Raw genomic sequence first — 24,220 nt, forward strand, 5'->3', positions numbered from 1 at the left:
TAATTAACTAATCAACCCCAGACACCTGAACATAATAAACCCAGGCAGGTAGGGGGAATTAACCCCATCCCTGCCAATTTAAAAAGGGCAGAGCTTTGCTCTGCCACACTAAGGCTAAGGAACAAAAGGGTAAATGTCCTTGAGTGGTCCAGTCAGAGCCCTGATGACTCGAAGGAAGGAACTTGACAGAGCTTGAAAAGTTTTATAAAGAAGAGTGGTCAAATATTGCCAAATCTGGGTGTGCAAAGCTGGTAGAGACCTATCCCAACAGACTCATAGCTGTAATTGCTGCCAACGGTGCTTCCACCAAGTGTTAACTCAGGGGGGAATGGAGACTTATCCAATTACGATATTTCAGTTTTGTATTTAATATATAATTTTTCTCAATAAAAACGTTTTCCCCCCTTAACAGTGTGGAGTATGGTGTGTAAAAATATATATAATAGTTCTCATCTTTTAAAAGTTTGGGGCCAGTGTCACAAAGACAGCCGGAGTGGAGGACGTCAGACCAGAAACAGAAACCCAGAAATAAACAAAGAGAGAGGTGGAGTTTGATGGAGCTGAGTGAATGGTCTTGCTCAGGATTTAATAGTCAGACAGAAAATAAATGGTTGTAACAAACAAAAACACAGGACACGGCACTAGTAGCCAAAACAAAAAGACAAACAAAACGAACTATACAGACAACACACGGTGAGCTTCTATTTTTAACAATTTTACAATTACCTCTGTGTCCACTCATAGAACACACAACCCCGAGTGAGTGAAAACATGCAGCTTTTATGCAGCTGTACCGAGACTCGATTGCTAATCAATCATTCAATTGGAGTCGCGGTACAACTGCATGTGAATTAATAAAGTGAAATTCCCCGTGCTCACATATTATTACATTTTCCTTGCACGTGAAGTGCTGTGCAATCCTCGTGACAAAATACAAATATACATTTTAAACACTTGTGTTACACAGACCCATTTATATCCCGTGTACCAATTTGACTATACACCAACATTAACACACAATATATAACAAAAAATATTCACAGGGGCGGGCACTTTGTCACAACCAGTCACTCATTTCATAAGTTACAGGGTTCTTCTTTATCAAAGTCATTTGCTGGGTACAAGGTCACATTGCCAGCAAGATTGCAAGAAATTCCACAGAACACATGCTTTTGAAATTGAATCATTAGCTTCTGACACAGGCCTCCTACTCTCACAGACCTGCATATTGCAGGGGAAATCTTTCTGTTGTCTTGTTTCAGTAGTTTCAAATTACTCATTAAAAGATAAGCCTACAATCCTGAGTGAGTTTATAAATGAGCTTCACTAGCACTACAATCAAAAGTACAGCACTGTATCTGTCACTACATATAGGCATAGAGAACGTGGGTAAATACATCCCTGATTAAGTATCTAGAGTCCTCCAGACAGACGTGACCTTGGAATGTTTGGGTGTCATTGGCTTTTTAGGCCATTTCAGCAGATTTTCATAGATAGTAAGTCTTTGTATAAAACCTATTCAAATCCACTTCTTTCTTACCTGTAAACTTTGGCTTTCATGTTAAACAAACTGTTAAAACCAAGTATGAAAACCAAGCAAAGCTTTAACCTGAATATGAAAAAAAATTAAAAGAAAAAAAAAATCTCTGATACTGCTTTTCTATTTAGAGGTTCACATACCTTAAAGTAGCAGGATTCTGAAAAATACAGCATCCCCATGTGTTGCTACAACTGTTATAATTTTATTTTTTCATTAACATCCTGACCACTTTTTATACTTATAACTTTTCTGTTTCAAAACTATTTTCAAAATGGCTGCTTTTGTGCACTGGGGTTTGAGATCTGTTCTGTAAATCTGCAGGAAGAGCAATTTTAAAATAAATAAAAGTGCTCTAGCCTTTCTGTTCCATACCACATCATGGTTCATTCTTGCTTACTATAACCTGTTTTATAATGTGGGCTATAATCCTTACACTATTGGTGCAATAGAGCGGTCATTTTGAAAAGAGCTGTAAAAAATTGTCAGGTTGTTAATGAAAATTGAAATTACAGGTACGTTATTTAAACAGTTGTAACAACACCTAGGGACGTGTTTTCTGAACCCCACTATTTATGCACAAAGCAGCTTGTTACAAGGATGGCTGTAGGGTTGACATCAGAACAAGAAGTAATGGCACATTGGCCAAAGTAAACAAACACTAACAGAACACTAAATGAAAATGAGGACCCTTCTGGAAGGCAAGCAGGTAGGGTTTGTAAGCTAATAATAATCGTATTTCTAGTTTCTCTTTCCAGACAGACGTCTGTTCTCCACTCTCCTTGCAAAAGCCATGGGTCTCCTATAATCGACCATCTCCAGGCTAACAATCAATCCAGAGATGGCTACATTCCACACAGGTTTAAATTAGTCTGCGTTGTCAGAAAGGAATATAGTACAAATGGTCGGATGGCATTACACTCAACATGTATTTGCATAATAAATCCTAACACCAGCTTTTCTGCAGTCATATTTACACAAAAACAAATAACAGTAAAACATATATATATATATATATATATATATATATATATATATATATATATATATATATATATATATATACACACACACACACACACACACACACACACACACACACACACACACACACACACAAACTGACAGGGTGTACCCTGTCACATATTCCACCCCCCTTGTGTGCTCAGCCCACATGGCCTCAACAGCCACCTTAAAATCCACAAAGTCCTGGGCCAAGAACGCAGGCTTTAAAAGGCCCATGGCCAGCAATTCTGGCAGCAGCAATGCTCACAGCGCTGTGGTACACTGCAGCAGCGGAAAGGCACGGCTGTCAGCTTTCAATCTGACCAGAGAAATGTTGTCAGTCTCCTAGCTGACAGAGGAAATGCTGTCAATGGAGCCATTAACGGCTCACAGACTGGCTCCTCCAGCCCCAGCAAATCCCTGGAGGTCAGCAGCAAACGATCTCCAGAGGAGTCATCTTCGGGCAATAGTGCACTGGCCTTCCCAGGCCATGGCAAGCGGACCTCCCCAGGTGGTGCAGGCTCGGGTAGGAGTTGATCCTTGGCGAAGGGAGCAACAGGTAGTCTCCATCTTGTGGTGGGAGTTGAAGGTAGTCTCTCTTGTGGTGGCATTCGGAGCTGTAGGTGGCCTCCCTCTGGCGGTAGAGGTGGGAGCTGCAAGTCTTCCCATGGTGGCAGAGGAGGGAGCAGCAAGTAGTCTTCCCCTGGCAGCAGAGGCGAGATCAGCGGGTAGGAGACGAGAGCAGCGTGTAGGCTCCTTCTATCACCATGAACTAGTGCAGTTTTCCCTCAGTCACAGGGAACTCTGGCTTTCCTTCGGTCACTGGGGACTGGTGCGGCTCTTCCTCCAAAGCTAGAGATAACGGGGCTTCTTACGCGCTAGAGACAGAAGTGCTTTTCCTGCTTGCACCAGGAACTGGTGTTCTTTCTCTTCCTGGAGGATGGGGAAGTTGACCACAATGTGACGTCAGGCCAGGAAGTGACTGGAGACTGAGGTAACTGAAAGTACTGTTGTGCTTTTGTTATTAATAGAGATAATAAAAAGGTTAAACAAAACATTCAAAATAAAAGAGCTGTTACAGATCGAATGGTTCTTGGTGTTAGATCTCCTTCCCGACCTGCGAGGGTGCCGTGCAAAGGGAATGGAGTACCCTGGACTAAATGGCATGACAGTTTATTCCCAGGGTAAGTGGAAGTCAGCTATCTAGATAAGGGGTGGAGCTATGGTACCCGAACTCAATGACCTGGACGAGAAATGGAGTGGCATCCATGGATAAGAGGAGCGGATGCGCTCTTTAACCTAGGGGTCATGAGGGAGGGTATAAATAGAGGATGTAGTAAAAGTGATCTGTTCTTTTGTAAATGGTTTGAAAATAACCTAAAAGAGCCTGTGAAAAGTGGGAGTTGTGTTTGTCTCGTCTCAAGTAAAAACTGTTTGTTATTTAGACTACTAACACAATCCGGAGCTGCAGCCGACAGCCAGCATCAAAACCGAACACCAGCACTTCCCTTGTTTCAGGGAGAACTGTATTTGCACCACGAGCACTAATTCACTAACTGAAGTACACCAACATTAACACACCACGTGCAACATATAAACATAAAATACACACAGGGGTGGGGCACACTGCCACATGGCATTACTGACCAGGAAATACACACAACACAACTGTACTGTGGGGATGAGTTGCAAATGTGCTCTGACTTTAATGAATCAAAATAACAAACAAAAACACAAAACAAAATGGCACAGTGGCCAAAATAAACAGACACAATAATTTAAACAAGTGTCATGCTGGTTTTGATCCAGCACAAATAACAATTGGTTTTAGGTATTTTGTTATTCTCTCGTCTCCTTTACTCCAACAACCCACAACTCCGGTCAGCAAAAGCTGCTCGTTTTTTATAGTGGTCGAGGGGATTGACTAGTTATCAATTACCTTGTTTTAACCCTCGATCACATTCTGCACAGCCAATTTTGCAAACAATGCATTCTCACGGGATGTAGTCTGACAAATGAGAAACAAACATTGTCCTTGCCAGCTACATTTAATTAACATAAACACAAATACATTAAACAATAATAATACAAAAACACAGAGGCAGGATGTACCCCGTCACTTTCTCACTACACATTCATAGCAAAAATGGAATTCTTTTTGACCAATAGGATTACATATTAGAGGGCAGTTACCATGGATATAAATGTATTTTTTTTAAAATAGCAAACAAAATGAACAACCAATTACCATGCAAATATTCTTTTGATACATTTCTAGAAGTAGCAAATCTATTTAAAATGTAGCTCATCTCTTCCTGTTTGCAATCTAAATGGTATATAGATTTATTTTAGATTAAAAAATGTTACTGGAAAAAGGCCATGAGCGCTATAATTATCTTGTTTACAACGGCATCCAACAGCAGCAAAGTACAATCGCATAAAACACATGAATACACATTTAAAACTATACACACCATCATATACATACACAGGGCTTCTTCAGATCATGAAACAACATTTTTTTTTTAATTGATGGTGGGAAATTTCTGATCTAAGTCCTATGCATTCCAATCTGAAACTGCAGCAAAAGATTTCCTTCCAGTAGCACTTCTTACCAACAGTATTTTAAAATATTTGGTACCACAAACATTTCGTAAGCTGTAATCACAGGTAAACTCCTGGAATAGATTACTCAAACAGATAGTTTAAGCGCCCCTTTTAAAAAGAATCTGATTCCAGTGAAAGCAATCATATAAATAGCATCAATTTAGAGCAGAATAGGAAACAAAAGTTGTTTAGCTAATTTTAAACCTTGATGTAAAATTTAAGCAATGACACTGGCCATGCAGCAATCTGAGTTTTCTCCCAATTTTACTACATTTTTTTTTTTTTTTCAAATTTAAGACTTCTATCAATCTGACACTTAAATATTTTAAAGGAAGGAGTCTCTCTAAAGGTATATTACAAGTAACAATAATAAAATTGGAATTTGTTTTGTATCATTTTCTCTAAACCAAATAACATGATATTTGCCCTTTTTTTGTTTAAATTTAAAATCAAACCATATTTAACAAACCAATCTTGAAGTTAAAAAAAAAAAAAATCTGTAGTGTCTTAGTAAAATCATGGACATTGTCAGAGCTACAGTAAACCTGTGTCAACCGCATACATATTTACAGAACTTTTTCTGCAGACCATTGACTGTATATACCCAGCTGAATGAAAAATGGATGCCTCTGTGTCTACAGATAATACAACAAGGACATTTCTTTATTTATTTGTTGGTATTACAGGTTGTAAGGAAGCCTTGTCAGGTTTGGTTCTGGTCAAAACAACCTATTTATTTATTGTACCTACACTTCACAGATAATAATTAATAAAACAGTGCTATGAAACGGCAAGATACTGTATGGCGTGATTGAAAATGATGTGTATATGTGCTAGGTAAAGATGTTAACATTGAGCGTTTGAAGTGTGTCTGCTTTGAAATCTATCACTCAAAAATAATTTCTATAAAGTGATATACCTGTTATGTATTATAACATATTATATTATTTATACTAATATAATGCTGCCATTGGAAAAAATGTTGTTGTTTTTGCTTAAGTTCTATTGAAATACCTTATTTCCGTTTATCATAATCACAATAAAAATAATATATATTTATATATTTATATATATATATATATATATATATATATATATATATATATATATATATATATATAGCAATTGTTTTGAAAACTGTCCAAATTGCTTATTTTAGAGCTAAGAATGAAAAATCTGCAAAAAGTGAGCATGTTTAACATGTAAATTGCCAAAATAAATGGGTAGCTGGGTGATTTAAAATATCTTATGATTAACTAAATCAAAGGTCTTCGAAGTCAATAAAGATTACACCAGTTATTTTCTTTTTCTCTGTAGCTCGGTATATATCATTTGTTAACTTCAGCAATTCTGTTTGTCGAATGAGCTTTTCTAAAACCAGATTGGCAATTAGTTAAATGATTTGTTAAACAATCAGTCAGTTGAATTTGGACAATTCTTTCAATTATGATAGAACTGGTAAGACAGATATTGGCCTATAATTGACAAGGACAGTAACAATCCCAACTTTAAGATGGGAGATATTATAGCTATTATATCAACTGATGAGGCATTTCACCAGACACCAGTGACATGTTAATTAACTTTTAATTTTGAATAGTGGACTATTCAAAGTGTAAGCAGCAAACTTAAAGAATTCTGGTTCTATCCCATTTGCACCTGCTTTTTTAGTAACACTAACTTGCGTTAAATGATTATATACTTTGCCCTTGCTGACCGGTTCAAATTTAGAACATAACTCATTGCCATGGTCAATAGAAGGACTATAGATATTTTTGTTGTACCATTTCAAATGATTATTCCAGAGAAAACATACAAACAATTATTCTACTATTGTCTTAATGTGCAACCAATTACACATACAGTAGTGAGCGACTTATGCACCAAATAGTAACTCATGATTTGTATACCTCCTCAGAGGATCATCAAATTGATCTTACTCTCCAATTCTATATTTAATGCTCACTGCTTTAGTGGCTTCTTTTCTGTAACATGTTTATCAGCAGATAAATTCACAAGCAAAATACATGAAATCGTACCTGGAACAAAGCTCCCTTGGACAACCTCTTTGTAAGCCCACCAACCTTCATTGATTTTTGGTGAATTTTGCTGAGCTGAAAAAGAAGACAGACATACATATTGCTTTTATACATTAAAACGTTCACAAAGGGCATTGCAACCCATTAATTAGTGCTTACATAAAAAAATGTGGGACACAATTTGTGAACTGGGTAGCTTTTATACAAAGCTTTTCAGAATATGTTGCACCATCTGTTCCTTACTCCATTAGTATGGAAATAAGACCTGCCATGGTGTGGGAGCTGTACAAGCAAAGCTACATTACAGAGGATTTGCACTTTATAATTGGTTGGCTAGGTATTGTTTCAACAGCAAAAAAAGGATATGACCTGGAATTACGGTCAAGGTTTCTCGGATATTGCCTTGTACATTAGAGTCGACCAAAGGTGCTCTTAGAATAGAGACAATAATGAAAAACCTAATAGGAAACAAGAAACCGGTTTAGAAGGTGGTGGACTTTAACGGGTTGTGTTCTGAAAGCAAGTATAAAAGAACAAAGCACAAAAGCTCAATACAAATAAATTGCATATTGTAGGGGTGTGCACAGAACCCATTACTCGTACTCTTACTCGGAAACCAATAATTGTATTTGGATTTATGCAGATGGCATCAGTCATACAGAATATGTCAATGAATAGGTCAATGATTTTCTTTTCTTTTATTCTGGCTTTAGCCAGGATGTGTCAAATGTGTCTATTGCCTCTTGGGAAGATCAGGTAAAATTTAAATACAAGGTACAAGATGATAATATAAATGCACTCTACTTCTATAAGATAAATGCATAAACTACAGTAGAACCTGTCATATCCGATTGAATTGGTCCCAGGGGTCCATCAGATTTGTGAAATTATCCCATCTCAAAAGTAGTTGTAATACTACATTGTAGTTGCTTTATTAATGTCGAGACATTACAAATGAACAATGTCGGGTATATCAGTGTACTGTAGCGTCAGAGTGCGTCATAATATAATTTCTGTGTTTGAAATTAACAGAATTGAAATATATAGAGGGGGGGATTCTAAGCCATTCTCTGTCTACTTGGATTCTGGCCACAAACTTCCCCAGTGACAGAAGAATGTTTTTTAAAAGGCCCCCACACCCATCGCTGAATGAATCATTTGACGCCGACGCACAAGGCAAGCCAGACAGTTTTGGGTGCTTTGACACCTCAGACAGAAAACAGCCCATCTCATAAATCCAGCTGACAGGGGGCAAAACAGCTGTCCGGATACACCCGACATGGGCTCGTGAACAGCCCAAAATAAACAAACTAACCAATCACAGGGTTGGAGAGAACAAAAAAAGCAGTCGTGCGACTTTCAAAACTCATGCTTCCTGCACTAAGGAAGCTCCCCACAGGAGAAACAAGGCTCCAGGCAAGAGAAAGTCATGCTGAGAGGAAGTGGCTTGGAGTTTGGAGGAACGAGGTGGAAGCTAAACTGCTCTGCAGAAAGTTTCTGAAGTCATGGGAGCATGAGTGCTTGAATTCACAGAAGGCATAGAGAACCAATGTTCTGAAGAATGGCTAAAATAATTCTCTGAGAAGGCTGAAATCAGCTTTGAAATGAGCCCTAACTCTTTGCCTTATCAGAGGCTGAAACAATAAACAGGACTCTGCTTTGATCTGAAAACGGGTCTTGGTTTCCACGTCGCTCCACAAAACGGACAGAAGCATAGACAGCAGCTGGGCCTAAGGTCATGTACTAGCTGCACAGAAGAATTGCAACAAGAACACTTCTACGAACCTGTAACAAAGTGCCCGCCCCTGTGTATATTATCTGTTATGTGTTGCGTGTGGTGTGTTTAAATGTTGGTGTATAGACATTGGTACACGGGATATAAACGGGTCTGTGTAACACGAGTGTTTAAAAATGTATATGTGTATTTAGGCACGAGGATTGCACAGCACTTCACGTGCAAGTAAAATGTAGTAATATGTGAGCACGGGGAATTGCACTTTATTAATTCACGTGCTGGGATTCAAGTGAATAATTAATTGGTAATTGAATCCCAGCACAATAGTATATATAGATGCACGTTGTCACATACTGGGGGTTGGGTGTTCGGTGAGCGGAGAACGGGATTGGAGACGGAGGAAATAAGTATAGTAGTAATAATAATAATAATAATAATAATAATAATAATAATAATAATAATAATAACAGAAAGTATCTGCTCACCGTGTTTGTCAGTGTCTGTCCGTGCACCGTTTTGTTAAGTTTAGTCTGTTTTTGTTTGTCTATTTATTTTGGCGTAGAGTGCCGTGTCCTGTGTTTTCGTGTATGTTTAAACCTTTTATTTTGTAATAAACCGGCGCCAACAGGCGTCTTCATCATTTCATTTCACATCATCGTCTTTGTATATTTCATTCCTTCCTGGTTCTGACGCCGCCCACTTGGCCGTCTTTGTGACAGAACCACATAACTTTCAAATTGCAATGCATTGTGAATAGCATATTAAATACTCTGACTCGAGAAATTAACTTTAGCAAATGCTATCCATTTAGTGGATAAACTGTTCTTGGAATATAACTTCCTGTTTAGAGTGTGTACGAAAAGTATTTTGTTTGCTGAGATATGCAACTCCAAAGTCATAGATGCAGAGAATTTTATCATTGCCCCATTCCTGAGTTCATTTTGAATATATAATCAATTGAGGTTGATAACACTATTAGTTTGTACATCACGACTAAACTAAATTAGCACTATAAAACTAATTTGCTAAATTAGGTACTTGAATGTTGGATTCAGCGCATATTGATATGAATTACAATGAAATTGAATGGGTATTGAAGAAACTAATGCAAAGTAGACATTTTTAATATTAGTATATTAACCATGTAAGCTAATGACATTATGGTCATTGTAATTGTTTGACTATGAAATCAATGAACTGTATACTATTCACGCATATCTCTAATAGCTTTTCCTTTCTGTAATATTAGATTAGTTGTGCACACCTTTTTATTCTTAAACTATTTTTATATTTCTGCAACATTGTGTGAATGTCAGTTATTGTCACGGGAATCTGAGATTTACATGATCCAGGACTTAAATATGGTATATCTCATTTCTTATGTGACGTCCCTGAGAGGGTGACTAGAGACTACATTTTATATTTAAATAAATTGTATACCTAATTCACTACATTTTGGAGGCTCTTCTGGGAGATCATAGACTGAAATTAACTGGATTCCATTGACAATAGAAATTTCTTAAACACACGTTCAAATACAAAAATGAAATGGTACTACTCCTCTCACAAACTGAGTCGACAGAGAGACTGAGCGTGGCCTGCTTTTTCTGCCAAATCTGATGTCTGTGTGTGAGTTATACTGTGCACACTAAATCAACTGCAAGTAGATTTTGGTTGAAAGTAATTAGATATAATTATGTTGCTGGTACTGCTTTGTTAATATTGGTGTATTACAGTTGGTACACTGGATATAATACGGATAATGAGTACAAGTGTTTAAAATGTATATTTGTATTTAGGCATGAGGATTGCACAGCACTTCACGAGCAGGTAAAATGTAATAATATGTGAGCACGGGGAATTGCACTAAATAAATTCACGTGCAGTTTAACCAAGACTCCAATTGAATGATTGATTAGCAATCGAGTCTCGGTACAACTGTATAAAAGCAGCATGTTGTCACTCACTCGGGCTTGTGTGTTCGATGAGTGGAGAACGGGATTGGAGATGGAGGTAATAGTTATAATAATAACAGCTCACCATGTTTGTCTGTGTAGTCAGTTTTGTTTGTCTCTTTGTTTTGGCTACCAGTGCCGTGTTTTGTTTGTCTTTAAAACCTTTTATTTTCTGTCTGTTTAATTATTAAATGCTGAGCGCACTCAGCTTCACCAGACTCCACGTCTTTGTCTTTTCTGTGATGGTCCCTGTCTCTGGTCAGACGTCACCCACTACAGCCGTCTTTGTGATAGGTATTAAAGAAACGCTGTCCAAAATTGTTAAAAATTAGATCCTGGGTTCGGATAGGAGGTGGAAATGGTCGAAGCAGTTGACATTTACTCTAAAGGAGTTAACGAAAGCTAAAAATGTTGAGTGTGAACAAACTAATATGTTTGAAATAACAACTGCAAAAGAAGTAGAAGTTTTAATTATACCTGAATCAGTGAGGTGATAATTCAGGAGAGAGATTAGTTAAATTTGAAATATTTATTGGTGGTCTGTGAAAAAAATGCTTTGGAAAACAAGTTTGACGCATTGGTAAATCAGAGAGATAGTCTGCAAAAGTCACTGTGTACTGTGATCGAAGCAAAGCAGTCTTTGAGATCAGCTTACTTTGCCAAACAGAGTGCAAACAATGAGAAACAGCTGTGTTAAACAGACTGACCCTCTGCGGTCAAAAGACGTACAAGAAAAGGGGAATGATTTTCAATCTTCCTGCCTTGCAGCATCTCTCAAACAAATCCCATCATTCCCAGTAAATGTTGATCTCTTGCTGTCAGCCTGGGAGACATTCTCGCATAACAGCAAATTCTACTGGTAGCAGCATGACAGACCACGGCGAAATTGATTTCAGCCTGTCCATTCTTCCGCTCGCTGGTCAGACTACCTCATAGAGAAGGGGATCCAAGCTTAGATTGGCAACAAGTGAAAGAATTGGCTAGAAACATTTGTTCCCTCAAATCCACATAGCATAGCAGCGTACATTTAAAGATTAGAATTTTGCCCTGCAGTTTATGCCAAAAGATACAGAGCTTGAAAAATCGCATCTCTTTTGAATCATGAGTGACCCTACACTACGTGGATGAATTTTTAGGCAGAAGCTAGAAATTCCTGATAACTTTACACAGCTGTGTCAAGCCCTGATTAGAGTTCTCAGTCAACTTGGAGAGAGTCGCTAATGAGAGGGCTGCATTGCAGATCAGGCAAAAAGAGAATGAGTGTCCCAGGAATTATTAGAAAAGGTTGAGAAACATGTATTTTTCTTGACAAAATTATCCAGGAATGGAAGAGGACATTTTCTTTAAAAGATTGATTATTGCTAACTTGTTTTCTGCAGACAGGGAAAACCTTATGCTACTTGTAGATTATGGCCACACGAGCAGCCAAGAAATTAGAAAAATAGCACAGATCGTGTGGAAACACAAAGAAAGTTGTGCCTCACAAGCAGCCAACAGGAGGGGAACCTGTTAGCAACCCACGGTGGAAGAAGGAAACCTCCCAGAGTTTAGTGAGATCATATCTCCACAACAGGAGTAATCGCCAAACTAAAATCAAAACAAAAGCTCTGGAGTGGCGCATCTAGTAAAAGCACTCCACATGAGCCAAGGAAATGGATAATAATTGGTCATACAAAATTGGGGAGAAAAACCAGGGTAAAAAACTGGCACCAACTAAATTAGAAAAAAAAAAAAAAACAGGTAATATTGGGAAACAGGATAAGCATGAACAGAGCCCCCAAAAGTCGACAATCAGTCTGACCTGATCATAACTGGGACAAGCTTTGAAACAGATGTACTCTCTCTCCTGCCATTGGTAGATTTGAATCAGGTTACAATACCCAGACAGCGACATGTCTCTCTGACACATGACCAGTCAGGGACACTCCCCATCACAAACTAAGAAAGGGTGGGTAGGTGGGAGGAGCGGAACTGCTGGAAGACTAGAAGATGCTGCAAAAAGCTTTTATTCAAGCTTGCAATTCAACAGCATAAATCATGCCATATCCAGTGTCCAATCAACTGTCTCACTAGGAGATTAAGTGCATATGCTTCAGTCACAGTCACTCAAGCATGGCATGGTCAAGGATGAATTATCAAGTGTTTAAAAAGAAACCAAAAACATTTCTTCAATGTCCATTTATACACCTTATTTTTTTCGAAAATGTATGTGTTATAGTAGTGAAGTTTCTTTTGATGCTCGGTATACATTATTCCTGGGTGATTGTGACAAAGATTGAATGATTCTTGGTGTTTGGATCGCCTTCACAGCCTGTGAGGGCACAGAGTAAAGGGAACAGATTACCTTGGACTGGATGGTTCGACAGTTAATTCCCAGGGTTAGGTGGAAGTCGGCCATCTAGAAGAGGACTGAGATGCCGTACACTAAATCATTGACCCAGAAGGTTAACAGTGTGGCATTTGCGGATTGAAGAAGCGGTGCACTTGTTAACCAAAGGGTCATGGTTGACTGTATATAAAAGGGACATAGTGAGGAGATCTGTTCCTTGTGATGTTTATGTGAAGGACTGATACTGTGATTATTACCTTGAGTGTTTTGTCTGTCTCTCTAAAGGTACTGTTTGTTTGTTTATTACTAAACGGCTAACACGATCCAGAGCTGTCGCCCTCGGCCAGCAAAAAACCCGGACAACCCTGCTCAGGCCATGGGCAACAGTGCCCTCTGTGGGCTAAAATAAATCATTACCAGCTCAAAAAAACATAAATAAATAGAACTGGGCACCTGTGCTGTGTTTAAAGTACATTCTTCTGTCTCCTGTGTGTCAGTGATAGGGATGGGTTGGTATACTGGTTTTTTGGTTTAGGGACATTACAGTAGTAATACCTTTCCTTTTATTCTACAGTACAGTTATTTCTTTATACAATGGTTAATGCATTTTTCAACTGCAAACACTCTTCTTATAAATCAAGCAATGGTACTTTCAGCTTTACAGCTTTAGCAAAGTGTCTTAGGAAGATCTTTTTGTGAACTGACACTGTTTATTTTGACAATGGTTTTGAAGGAAACTGTCAACGACACAAAATACATGTTTTAATTGCTGCATTCTGTTACCCAGAGCTGCTGTGCTGGCTGCTCTTAGCTGCTGTCTTTCTGACGTCACATGCAGCTTTTAGAGAAATGTCTTCTCCAAACCTAGCAGCACAGCATACATTTTCAACATGCTATATTTACATTTGTCTGAATTATCAACAGTCAGTTTGATGTAATTAATTTTATGGTAAAATGATACATCACTTATCACGGATTTAGTACATTGTGTTTGTTTAAATGATTGATAGATTTATTTTATATAGCGATGACAAGGCTGTTCATGGCTTAATTGTATAATAAAATGTCGTTTGCCTCCGCTAACAAGGTGGCAGCAGTAGTTTTTTAGTGGTTATTTGCATTATGATTAGCAGGTCACTCGTGATCTTTGCATTGTCCCTTTGGTTCACAGCTGCAGCCAGCATCCCGCAGTAACATTTCAAAGCTGTGCTGGGCTATATGGGTGTTGAGTGATGTCTACAGCGCATCTCCACGATTCTATGCAGAACGGCACAAATATAAGAACATGACTATCTCAATTAAAGTTAGCACAGAACCGCGACTGCAGCAGGATAGCCTACTTATTATCAACTTAGTTTTGTTTAAACAAGTTATAACAGTGTTCCAATTTTCTTAGGTAAGTGAAGAATTTTTTTTTTTTTACAAACTCCACATGTGTAATAATCATTGGAAGCTTACTTGTGCAATGTTGTGACGTGTAGCTATAAATCCAATAACACATTTTAGTATTAAAATACTTTTTTTTTTTTTTGTGAATTACAGCAATTTAAGTGATTTACGTTAGTCTTTCTTCATTTATTTTATAACTTGCATGATGTATTGTATACCATGATATTAAGGTTAACACAGTATTTTTTTTAACGGTTATCATACTGTGCAAATTTTATACTGTCCTATCCCTAGTCAGTGAATTGCCCACCACCCTTCCACAGTACTATATAAAGATATTGTTTTTCTTTTGGGTGGGGGTGGGGGGTGGGGATTACAAACTTGACAACCATTAACGTAAGTAAAACTGAAATAGAAATATAATTGGGATTATATACTGCCCCCAAAGTTTTGGACTTGGGTCACATTCATTTTAAACTGACTTAAGGGAGTTCCAAGACTCCAATACAACTAGTCCGCAGAATCACAGACACACAGGCTGTACCTTCTGGGCCATGTGCCCAGCTGATTCACAAATTCATCAGGTTTCAAAAACAAATTTTATAATTATAGTATCTCATGACTGTGGAACTTTACAATCCACAGAACTAATAGTAAAGGACTTCTGTAAAACTGCCCCAAATAAAATTGTAGTATAGTCTGTTGACTCTAACAGTTAGGGACAGACACAATCATAAAGATTTATATTTCTGGTCACGTTTCTGATTTTATTTGCAGTATTTTACATTCAGTGACAAACAACAAATGAAAATGTAGCTTAGGTATGATTATCTATGGAACCTGTACAGAACATAAAATGACATCATGAGTAGCATGGTACTGCTGGTAATATGTGGGCGGGTCGGGGGTTCTGTAATGATGTAACAAGTTATTTATTTAGGTAACTTCTAATTATTTTAACATTGGTAACAATTTAAAAACAAATAATACCAGTGCAGCAGCAGGTTTTTTCGCAATTTTATTATCAGGGGTCTATGACTCGTAGCTGCAACCACTAATTTCAGTATCAGTATTTTTATAGTATATTTACTTTACATACAACAACAGAAATTGAATGACAAAGGTAACAGGTAATATAAATCACACTGATTTAGTCTCTTGTAAATGTACAGAGTACAGCACACTTACCTAGAGTGTATATAAATATGCTAAATATTATTTTAAAGTGTGTTGTGCCTCTCAGGGCGCTTTCACACTGGCTACACTTGTAAATGTACAGAGTACAGCACACTTACCTAGTGAACTCAACTCTTTCCAGGGGAAACCTAATCAGATAATTTCTCTTTCACACTGCAGACGTACTGAGTACATTTTTGTCTTCAAGTGTACTGAGAACGTTTCTCTTTTACACTACACATCAACAAGAACACATTATTTTCTCTTTGAAGTGCACAAAATAAGTGCATGGGCAAAGTGGACTTGCACTAAGGCTATAGCATTACTGGAATTGTAGAATATTTCTGCAGTTACAGAAGTGGCAACGGAACACGCTTCATCATGCACACTAAATGGTGCTAATATCTTCAAACCCATCTCAAGTTTCAAGGTAAGTAATAATGTTTTCCAGGCCAAATACCAAAGTGAATGATCCATTTTAGTTTTACTTTAGAACCATTAATAACATTTTAACATTGTTTCTAATAAGATCAAAACATTAGCATTAGGCAATTATTTGTATTAATTTTTTCACCTATTACAACGCTGCAATCGTGTTTGGCATTTTCAAGAATGAAAGGCTACCACTGATGACAGTGAATGCATGTTTATGACATATGAATGCATGTTTCAGTTTTACATGTTGGAAATGACAATCAACATTTATTGAACTGATACATTACCAAAACAAAAATAAATAAAATCATGCACCATAGACCACTCCACTATGGACTTCAACTGAAATCCTCTGTCGATCTTTTGTCACTAAAAAATAAAGGTGTGGATAAATTCAATATAAAGTCGACAAAATATATGGAAACATTAAATCAAACTTTTCAGAGGTGGGGTTCAGTGCTGCATGAACCAATTATTTGAACAGCTTTCCACAGAAACCAGGTGCTATCAATCAGGTGGGGGTCATTGGTGTTGATTGGGGTAATTTACCATTCAAACGAAACAAGTGAAGAAACAACTGCTTGGATTAAATCCAGTTTGACCTGGATTATAAATGAAGAAGGTCCTTAAGGGTGTTCGTCTTGTGTTGCACAATAAATCAGAGGGACAACGTGGGACATAAAGCAGTGCTATATCTTTTGTAGGCTATTTTGAAAAAAAATGTGCAGTTTAATTTTATACAAAACTGCACGCACGTATCTAAATAAATAGATTACCACAGGCTTGTTTCTTAACAATAAAACAAACGTGGTCATGCAAACCCTTACATGCTACTTTCTCTCACTGTTTAAATCTGAACCGATTAGTATTTGCTTCGCACAATTATATCAGTTATTTTAATTATAGAACTGTAAGGTCTACAGAAAAAAAATAAAAAATAAAAATTACCTGATTAAATAAACTCTGGTGGGTATCCACTTTCTGTCATGCAGACCGGTTATGCTGATTCAATCTGGCCACATCCAGCTAATAAACTGTTATGTTCCCTTCTGTTTTCCTTTCCCATAGCCATAGAAAGTGAGTTCTAATTTAAATTAACCTCCGTTTAACCCTCCTATTACGTTCTGAATTTAGGTACATTTGTTATGTTTTGGGTCATATTGACCCAATGTAATTTCAAACTAATTAAAACAGCCTTAAATTGATTAAATGTTTTAATTTGCAAAGGTTTTACTCTTTTACTCTCTTTTAGACGAGGAACTGTGATTAAATTTTGTTTGACTGCCAACCTGGGAACTCCTCATTTAGGAATGTCTTTACCAGTTGTTGCAATACTGACTGAGAAAATTAGGCTCTGCATATACAGCTCTGGAAAAAATTAAGAGACCACTGCAAATTTTTTCTTAAATCAGCACTACTACATGTATGGCAGCTATTCCATTCCAGTGTCTTGAATTCCAACACAGGCACACCTCATTCTACTGAATGAGGAACTGATTAGGGGATCACCTGAACCAAATCTTATTTATCGAGGAAAAGTATAAAAACCACTCCTGTGGTCATCACTATCCTCTTGCAATAGGACCAGCTGGATGGCAAAACAGTGCTAGTAGTACCTCAAAAGTAATTGGAATCAAAAAATAACTATTGACCATGCCCAAAGAGTTGAAAAGGAAAGTTTCGAGTGAGGAAAAGAAGGGTTCAATTCTGGCTTTACTAGCAGAGGGATACAACGAGCGTCGGGTTGCTTCCATCCTTAAAATTTCAAAGACGGCGGTTCATAAGAACAAGGTCAAGCAGCACACACTGGGGACAACAAAGCTACAGACCGGCAGAGGGCTTAAAGACTCTCCACTGACCAGGATGACCGCCAACTCACTCGAATGTCACTCAGCAACCATAGGATGACATCAAATGACCTAGAAAAAGAATGGCAAATAAAAGCTGGGGTGAAGTGCACAGCGAGGACGGTTCGAAACAGGCTTCTAGGGGCAGGGCTGAAGTCGTGCAAAGCTAGAAAAAAGCCGTTCATCAATGAGAAGCAAAGAAGAGCCAGGCTGAGGTTTGCAAAAGACCATAAGGATTGGACTGTAGAGGACTGGAGTAAGGTCATCTTTGATGAGTCCAATTTTTAGCTTTGCCCAACACCTGGTCGTCTAATGGTTAGACGGAGACTTGGAGAGGCCTACAAGCCACAGTGTCTCGCACCCACTGTGAAATGTGGTGGAGGATCGGTGATGATCTGGGGGTGCTTCAGCAAGGCTGGAATCGGGCAGATTTGTCTGTGAATGACGCATGAATCAAGCCAAGTACAAGGTTGTCCTGGAAGAAAACTTGCTTCCTTCTGCTCTGACAATGTTCCCCAACTCTGAGGATTGAGAGGACAATGCTCCATGCCACACATGGTCAAAGCTGTGATTGGAGGACCACCAGATCAAGACCCTATCATGGCCAGCCCAATCTCCAGACCTGAACCCCATTGAAAACCTCTGGAATCCAAAGGAAGATATGGTCACAAGCCATTAAACAAAGTAGCTGCTTGAATTTTTGTTGGCATAAAGTCACCCAACATCAATGTGAAAGACTTATTTTCTTTGCATTACGCATGAAAGCTGTCTTGAAAATCAGGGTTATTCCACCAAATATTTTTCTGAACTCTTCCTAAGTTAAAACATTAGTATTGTGTTGTTTAAAAATGAATATGAACTTATTTTCTTTGCATTATTCGAGGTCTGACAACACTGTCATTTTCTGCAAATAAATGCTCTAAATGACAATATTTTTATTTGGAATTTGGGAGAAATGTTGTCAGTAGTTTATAGAATAAAACAAAAATGTCCATTTTACCCAAACACATACCTATAAATAGTAAAACCAGAGAAACTGATAATTTTGCAGTGGTCTCTTAATTTTTTTTCCAGAGCTGTATATATATATATATATATATATATATATATATATATATATATATATATATATATATATATATATATATATATATATATTATATCCACAACAGGTGCAGCCATTTCCAGAGATAATAATACAAATCTAATAATAATAAAATAACAAATTAAGAAGTTTGTTTTATTCCTGCACACAAATCTACATAGATAAATGCCACTGGTCACCTCAAAGGTTCTGTTTTCTGTGTATAAGTTTATTACCCCAACTTAAGAAAAATCATAAAATATTATACCGAAAATGAAAAGAAAAATAGCATTTAAGCTAATTGGAAACTATAGTCAGGTGAAATAGACTTGAAACCTAATAGGAGGGTTAAGAAAAAAAACCTGTTAATATACAACAGCACCACGTTGCTACACTGAGGACATAAAAAAAAAAAAGAAAATTGGCAGCTTTATTAGAGTAAAGTTAAGGGGGCCAAACTAAATACTCTCCCCCTCTTGTCGGAAAAGTGCAGGGGCCCTGGCCCCATTGGCCCCCCTGGTGGCGGTGCCCCTGAATGCACATATTGCATTGGAGGATGTGGAACACAAAAAACAATCAAAGCTTAAAAAGATTCTTGTGTCCAGCATCTGTGAAACATTACCAGATCATTGATTTTTATATTGTTCTATCTGTTTATTGCTACATTATTCAAGCTAAAGTGAAGGACCACAGTAAATGATCCATGTTACAACACTGCTCAGTCATGTGAAAATCACTTTAAACAATTAAATACAACATAGTTAGACCCGAGGTGCTTTGGGTGGAATTTAAGAACACTGGGAAGGAATGGTCACAATGAATAATGGTGGATTCTAGCATTCTTACTGGAATATAATAATAATAATAATAATAATAATAATAATAATAATAATAATAATAATGGCCTGGGCAATGTCTGTTGAATTTTAAAGCACAAGAAACACTTTTTTTCATAATTATTTGTACTTACAAAAGCAACACATTTAGCAGTGATGTTTTAATATTTTCCTTTTGGGCTGGCCAGTCCCAAAGATGTGGGAGAGCACATTCTTAAAGAGCGTGCTGGTGAGGTACAGTTTCATTGCAGTTGTAGTTTGCATATCAGAACTGCAGTCAGCTTCAACATGTTTGTCTAATTTTACTAGAAATTTTATTTAATAATACTGATCTTATGATTTAGCGTTTGAAACCTACAGCATCACACTGAAGACAAAAACTAATACTTCGACCTCACAAACTGCTTTCTTCTCTATCTGAAATAATAACTAAACCATTCTAAAGGACTTACAAAACGAAAGCAAACTACAAGTATCAATAACATCTGAATTTCAAAATGTAGACAAATGTTAAACCACACTAAATAATGTCAAACACAATCAAGAAATCTCTAAAATACAATGTTAGCACACATAAAAAAAACTACTGTAAGAAAAGGCAAGTGATTCTTTCTAAAGATAGAAATGCACACACAAAGACAAAATACACTAATGTCTAAAATATTACTAAACAAAGAAGGTCTTAAATTACAGAAAACAAAAAAGAAATGTATGTGATCGGCTACGTCGGGCTATCTGCCCACCACTTATAATAATAATAATAATAATAAACTTTATTTTGTACAGTGCCCTTAAAAGCAGTCATCTCAGAGTACTTCATAATTAATAGTACTACAACAAATAAACAGATTATGCATATCTGCCCACCACTTGTAACATGATGTACTAAAATACAGAAATTAAACAAGCCAGAAATAAGCCTTACTTTACAAAGAAGAATGGTTTGTAATAAAAAGCCAGATTTAAAGATTCATTGCTATAAAAAACCAAGGATGCCAAATGATTCTTACTTGAATTACATGACTTCTTCAAAATTCTGCAGGCTGTCAGTTGATCCAAAACAATGCCCACAAAAAACTTGGACAAAAATGTGTCCTTGTGCTCGCATACCTTTCTTTACCCAGCAATGCCAATAACTCGCAGCTTAAAGTGTCCAGCCTTGAGCCAAATGCTCTGTCTTGGACCATGGTATTAATGGTGACTTTACAGTTCGCACTTGCTAAAGCACAACTTTCAGTACTCCGAAAACAATGGTCAAAACACATCGCACCTTTGCACAACTCATCGTACATTTCCAAAATTGTGTGTCAAATCCATATACACACTTTGCTATGTTATACTCATATCAATACATTTAAAACAAGGTGACATTACAATTAACCACTGAACCAAAATAAAATACTTGTGTTTTTTTAAACATATTGAACTCAATACATCAAAGGATGTAACTGAAGATAGCAACATTGCTTGCAGAACTATCAATACTATTATTATTTGTGTTCCTATTAGCATGTTCCTCCTTTTATATTTAGATATACAATATAAGAAATAACAGGAAAAGGCATTAAAGTGAAATAATTTATTTACAATTTGGTGAAGAATGTACAGTGTAAACATCATTCAGCATCATCACCACATTATTATTTCTGGCCACATTATTTCATCAACATCACAGCCGATATTCTCTCTGGCAATGCACAGAGGGAAAAAATGCCTGCTGTGACATATCCAGCGTTGACAGGCTTCTGCCCCAATGTCATCACAGGCAGCCTCCATGGGCTGAAGAACAGTAACCTTGTCATAGAAGCGGCAATTGTATACCTTTCATCTCCAACAGGAGAACTCCTCAATTGGGTTGAGGAAGGGGGGGGGGGGGGGGGGGTATGGTGGAAGAAAATGTAATGAAAAATCATCCGCAAACCACAGCTGCACCTGCCATGAAAGCTGACATTGTCCCATACAATGGCAAAATCTGTGGACTCTCCTCTTTCATTGTTTCTTTGGTTGTCCACATTGGGTTGAACAAGTGGAGCGCAAAGCAGATCAAGAAATGCAAGGAGTTGGTCAGTATTATATGGACCAATCACTGAACAGCAAGCAAGAATCCCATCTTGGCCTATAGCAGCACACAGGGTGAGGTTTCCTCCACGCTGTCCCAGGATGTCCACAGTGGCATGCTGCCCAATTATGCCTGCCTCGCTGGCGCCCTTTGCACAAGTTGAACCCTGCCTCGAAGATATATTTGACAGGTCGAATGCTGGCATCCAGCTCCATAATTGCCTGTGTACAAAAAATAAATAGCGAACATCAGCCATGCCTTCCAATTTTATTGTCCCCAATAGACCACAATAAAACCTCAACCTTACTATCCCATCCAGACACATGTATCAAACCTGTCATCTTCACTTCAGGCAGTATAAGAGTACCATGTAAGTGTGAACAGTGTTTGACTGCTGAACAGTATCACTTTGAGATCGTGATTCCTATATTTCCATGCAATATGATATACTCTATACAGTAATACATTATCAATTGCTTTTAAATGGCATGTACTCTTTTGTATCAAGGATTTCAACTTACTGGAACCTACTGGTAACACTATTTCTTCACTCTCACTGTTTCTTTCAAAGGGCACTCTGTAAATTTATTTCATACTGAGGCCATGCTTTTTGATCACTCTGGCTATGGTTGACAAGCTCACATTGTGAACTCCTTGGAACATGTCCTCATCTTCATTGATGCAGGTCTGAATTTCTCGCATGCGAATATAATTTTTGGCCTGGACCATATGGATAATGGCCATCTCTTGGTCATCTGATAAATGGCGACCACGGCCGCCACTTGGGAGATTTTCTTTCCATTCTAAATAATGGAGACAAAATACAATACTGTAACAGCATACAAGGATATATCACAATAATGCAAGTAGAAATTTGAGTAATTTTGTACAATTAGAATTAGTTTTACTTACCGTTTTTTTACGTAGTTTTACTTTCAGTGTGATATGTATAAATAATTGAAGGAACAGTCGACATTTGGCTGAAACATTGTTCCAGTTTCCCTCATTGTCACACCCCGGTTGATGACGTGATCAATTATTGTTGCTCGCATTTCATTTGAAACAAGTATATGCTGAGGTCGGTCGGTCGGTCGGTCGGTCGGTCGGTCGGTCGGTCGGTCTCTCTCTCTCTCTCTCTCTCTCTCTCTCTCTCTCTCTCTCTCTCTCTCTCTCTCTCTCTCTCTCTCCGCTCACAAGCAGCCATTTCAAATCCACAAAGTCTGCAACTTGTAAGCAAGATTAAGTTAACTTTTATATACTTTTAATAAAACATTCACAGGTGAAAAATGTTTATTCAGAAGTGCTGATTGAGTTTACAGGTGTGGATTATTTGTTTAAATAAATAAATGAATGCTACTTATTGGTAACTGCAGATAATACCTGTATTTTCAGGGACGAATCACTCCAATTAAACTTGTGTGTTCTAGCATTGCAATTGTATGAAGGGAGTTGTAGATCTTGTTAAGGGTTTTGCATTGTGTGTGTTAAGGGGTGAAATGTGTGACTCGTTTTGCAAATGTGTGAATTGTTTCGGTGTTTGTGATACCTATTTTGATTACTGTTATAAAAGTAGTGGTAATTTTGCCATTGCAATTGAAAAAAAACTGTAATACAAAAGTATTTTTAATACTTTAATAGTGGTTTTAATTTTTGGCAAAATCTGGTTTGTCTGCTTTTAGCACCTACAAAAAAAGTGTGTACTTAATTACTGTACTTTTTTCCTGTTTAAAAGTAGGGTATCAGTAAGTGATCATTTAGGTCCATCACATCTTATCAACTTCATGAAATAAAAAATTAAAACATTAAAACATTAAAATAATGAAAACATTAAGAAACAGTTGTTTCTTTGAAAACTTTTTTTTTTTTTAATTGTTGCTGTAATGTCCACTTGCTGTACTTGTTTTCTTAAGCTTCAATCCAAGTGAAATTTAGGTATTTTAATATTTTATTTTATTATGATCGTTTGATCAACTTTTGTATTCTGTTGTATATACATATAGACGTGTTGTTAAATGCATCATAAACTTAATATTAGTGCACAGGATGCTTTAAGAGGAAGGTGGCAGAGACACAGACAAGTACTACAGGTGAAAGCGCTGCTGCACATTTTTATTTTAAATAAAATAATTGAACAAATTACGCTCATTTCAATCTTTTTTTGAAAGATTTTTTTGTCGTTTTTGTGTC

At 37.2% G+C, this 24,220-nt stretch overlaps 1 protein-coding gene across 1 annotated transcript in view; it reads right to left on the minus strand.

Annotated features, from left to right (window-relative positions):
- Nucleotides 1-24,220, minus strand: part of LOC121296195 (carbonic anhydrase-related protein 10-like) — a 201,598-nt gene that overhangs the window by 152,736 nt on the left and 24,642 nt on the right. The window contains exon 2 of the mRNA XM_041221473.1: nt 7,189-7,263. Within this exon, the coding sequence (XP_041077407.1) occupies nt 7,189-7,263 (75 nt within the window). The remainder of the gene's footprint in view (nt 1-7,188; nt 7,264-24,220) is intronic.

Source organism: Polyodon spathula, chromosome 21 (genome assembly GCF_017654505.1).
Source record: "Polyodon spathula isolate WHYD16114869_AA chromosome 21, ASM1765450v1, whole genome shotgun sequence".
Taxonomy (NCBI): Eukaryota; Metazoa; Chordata; class Actinopteri; order Acipenseriformes; family Polyodontidae; genus Polyodon; species Polyodon spathula.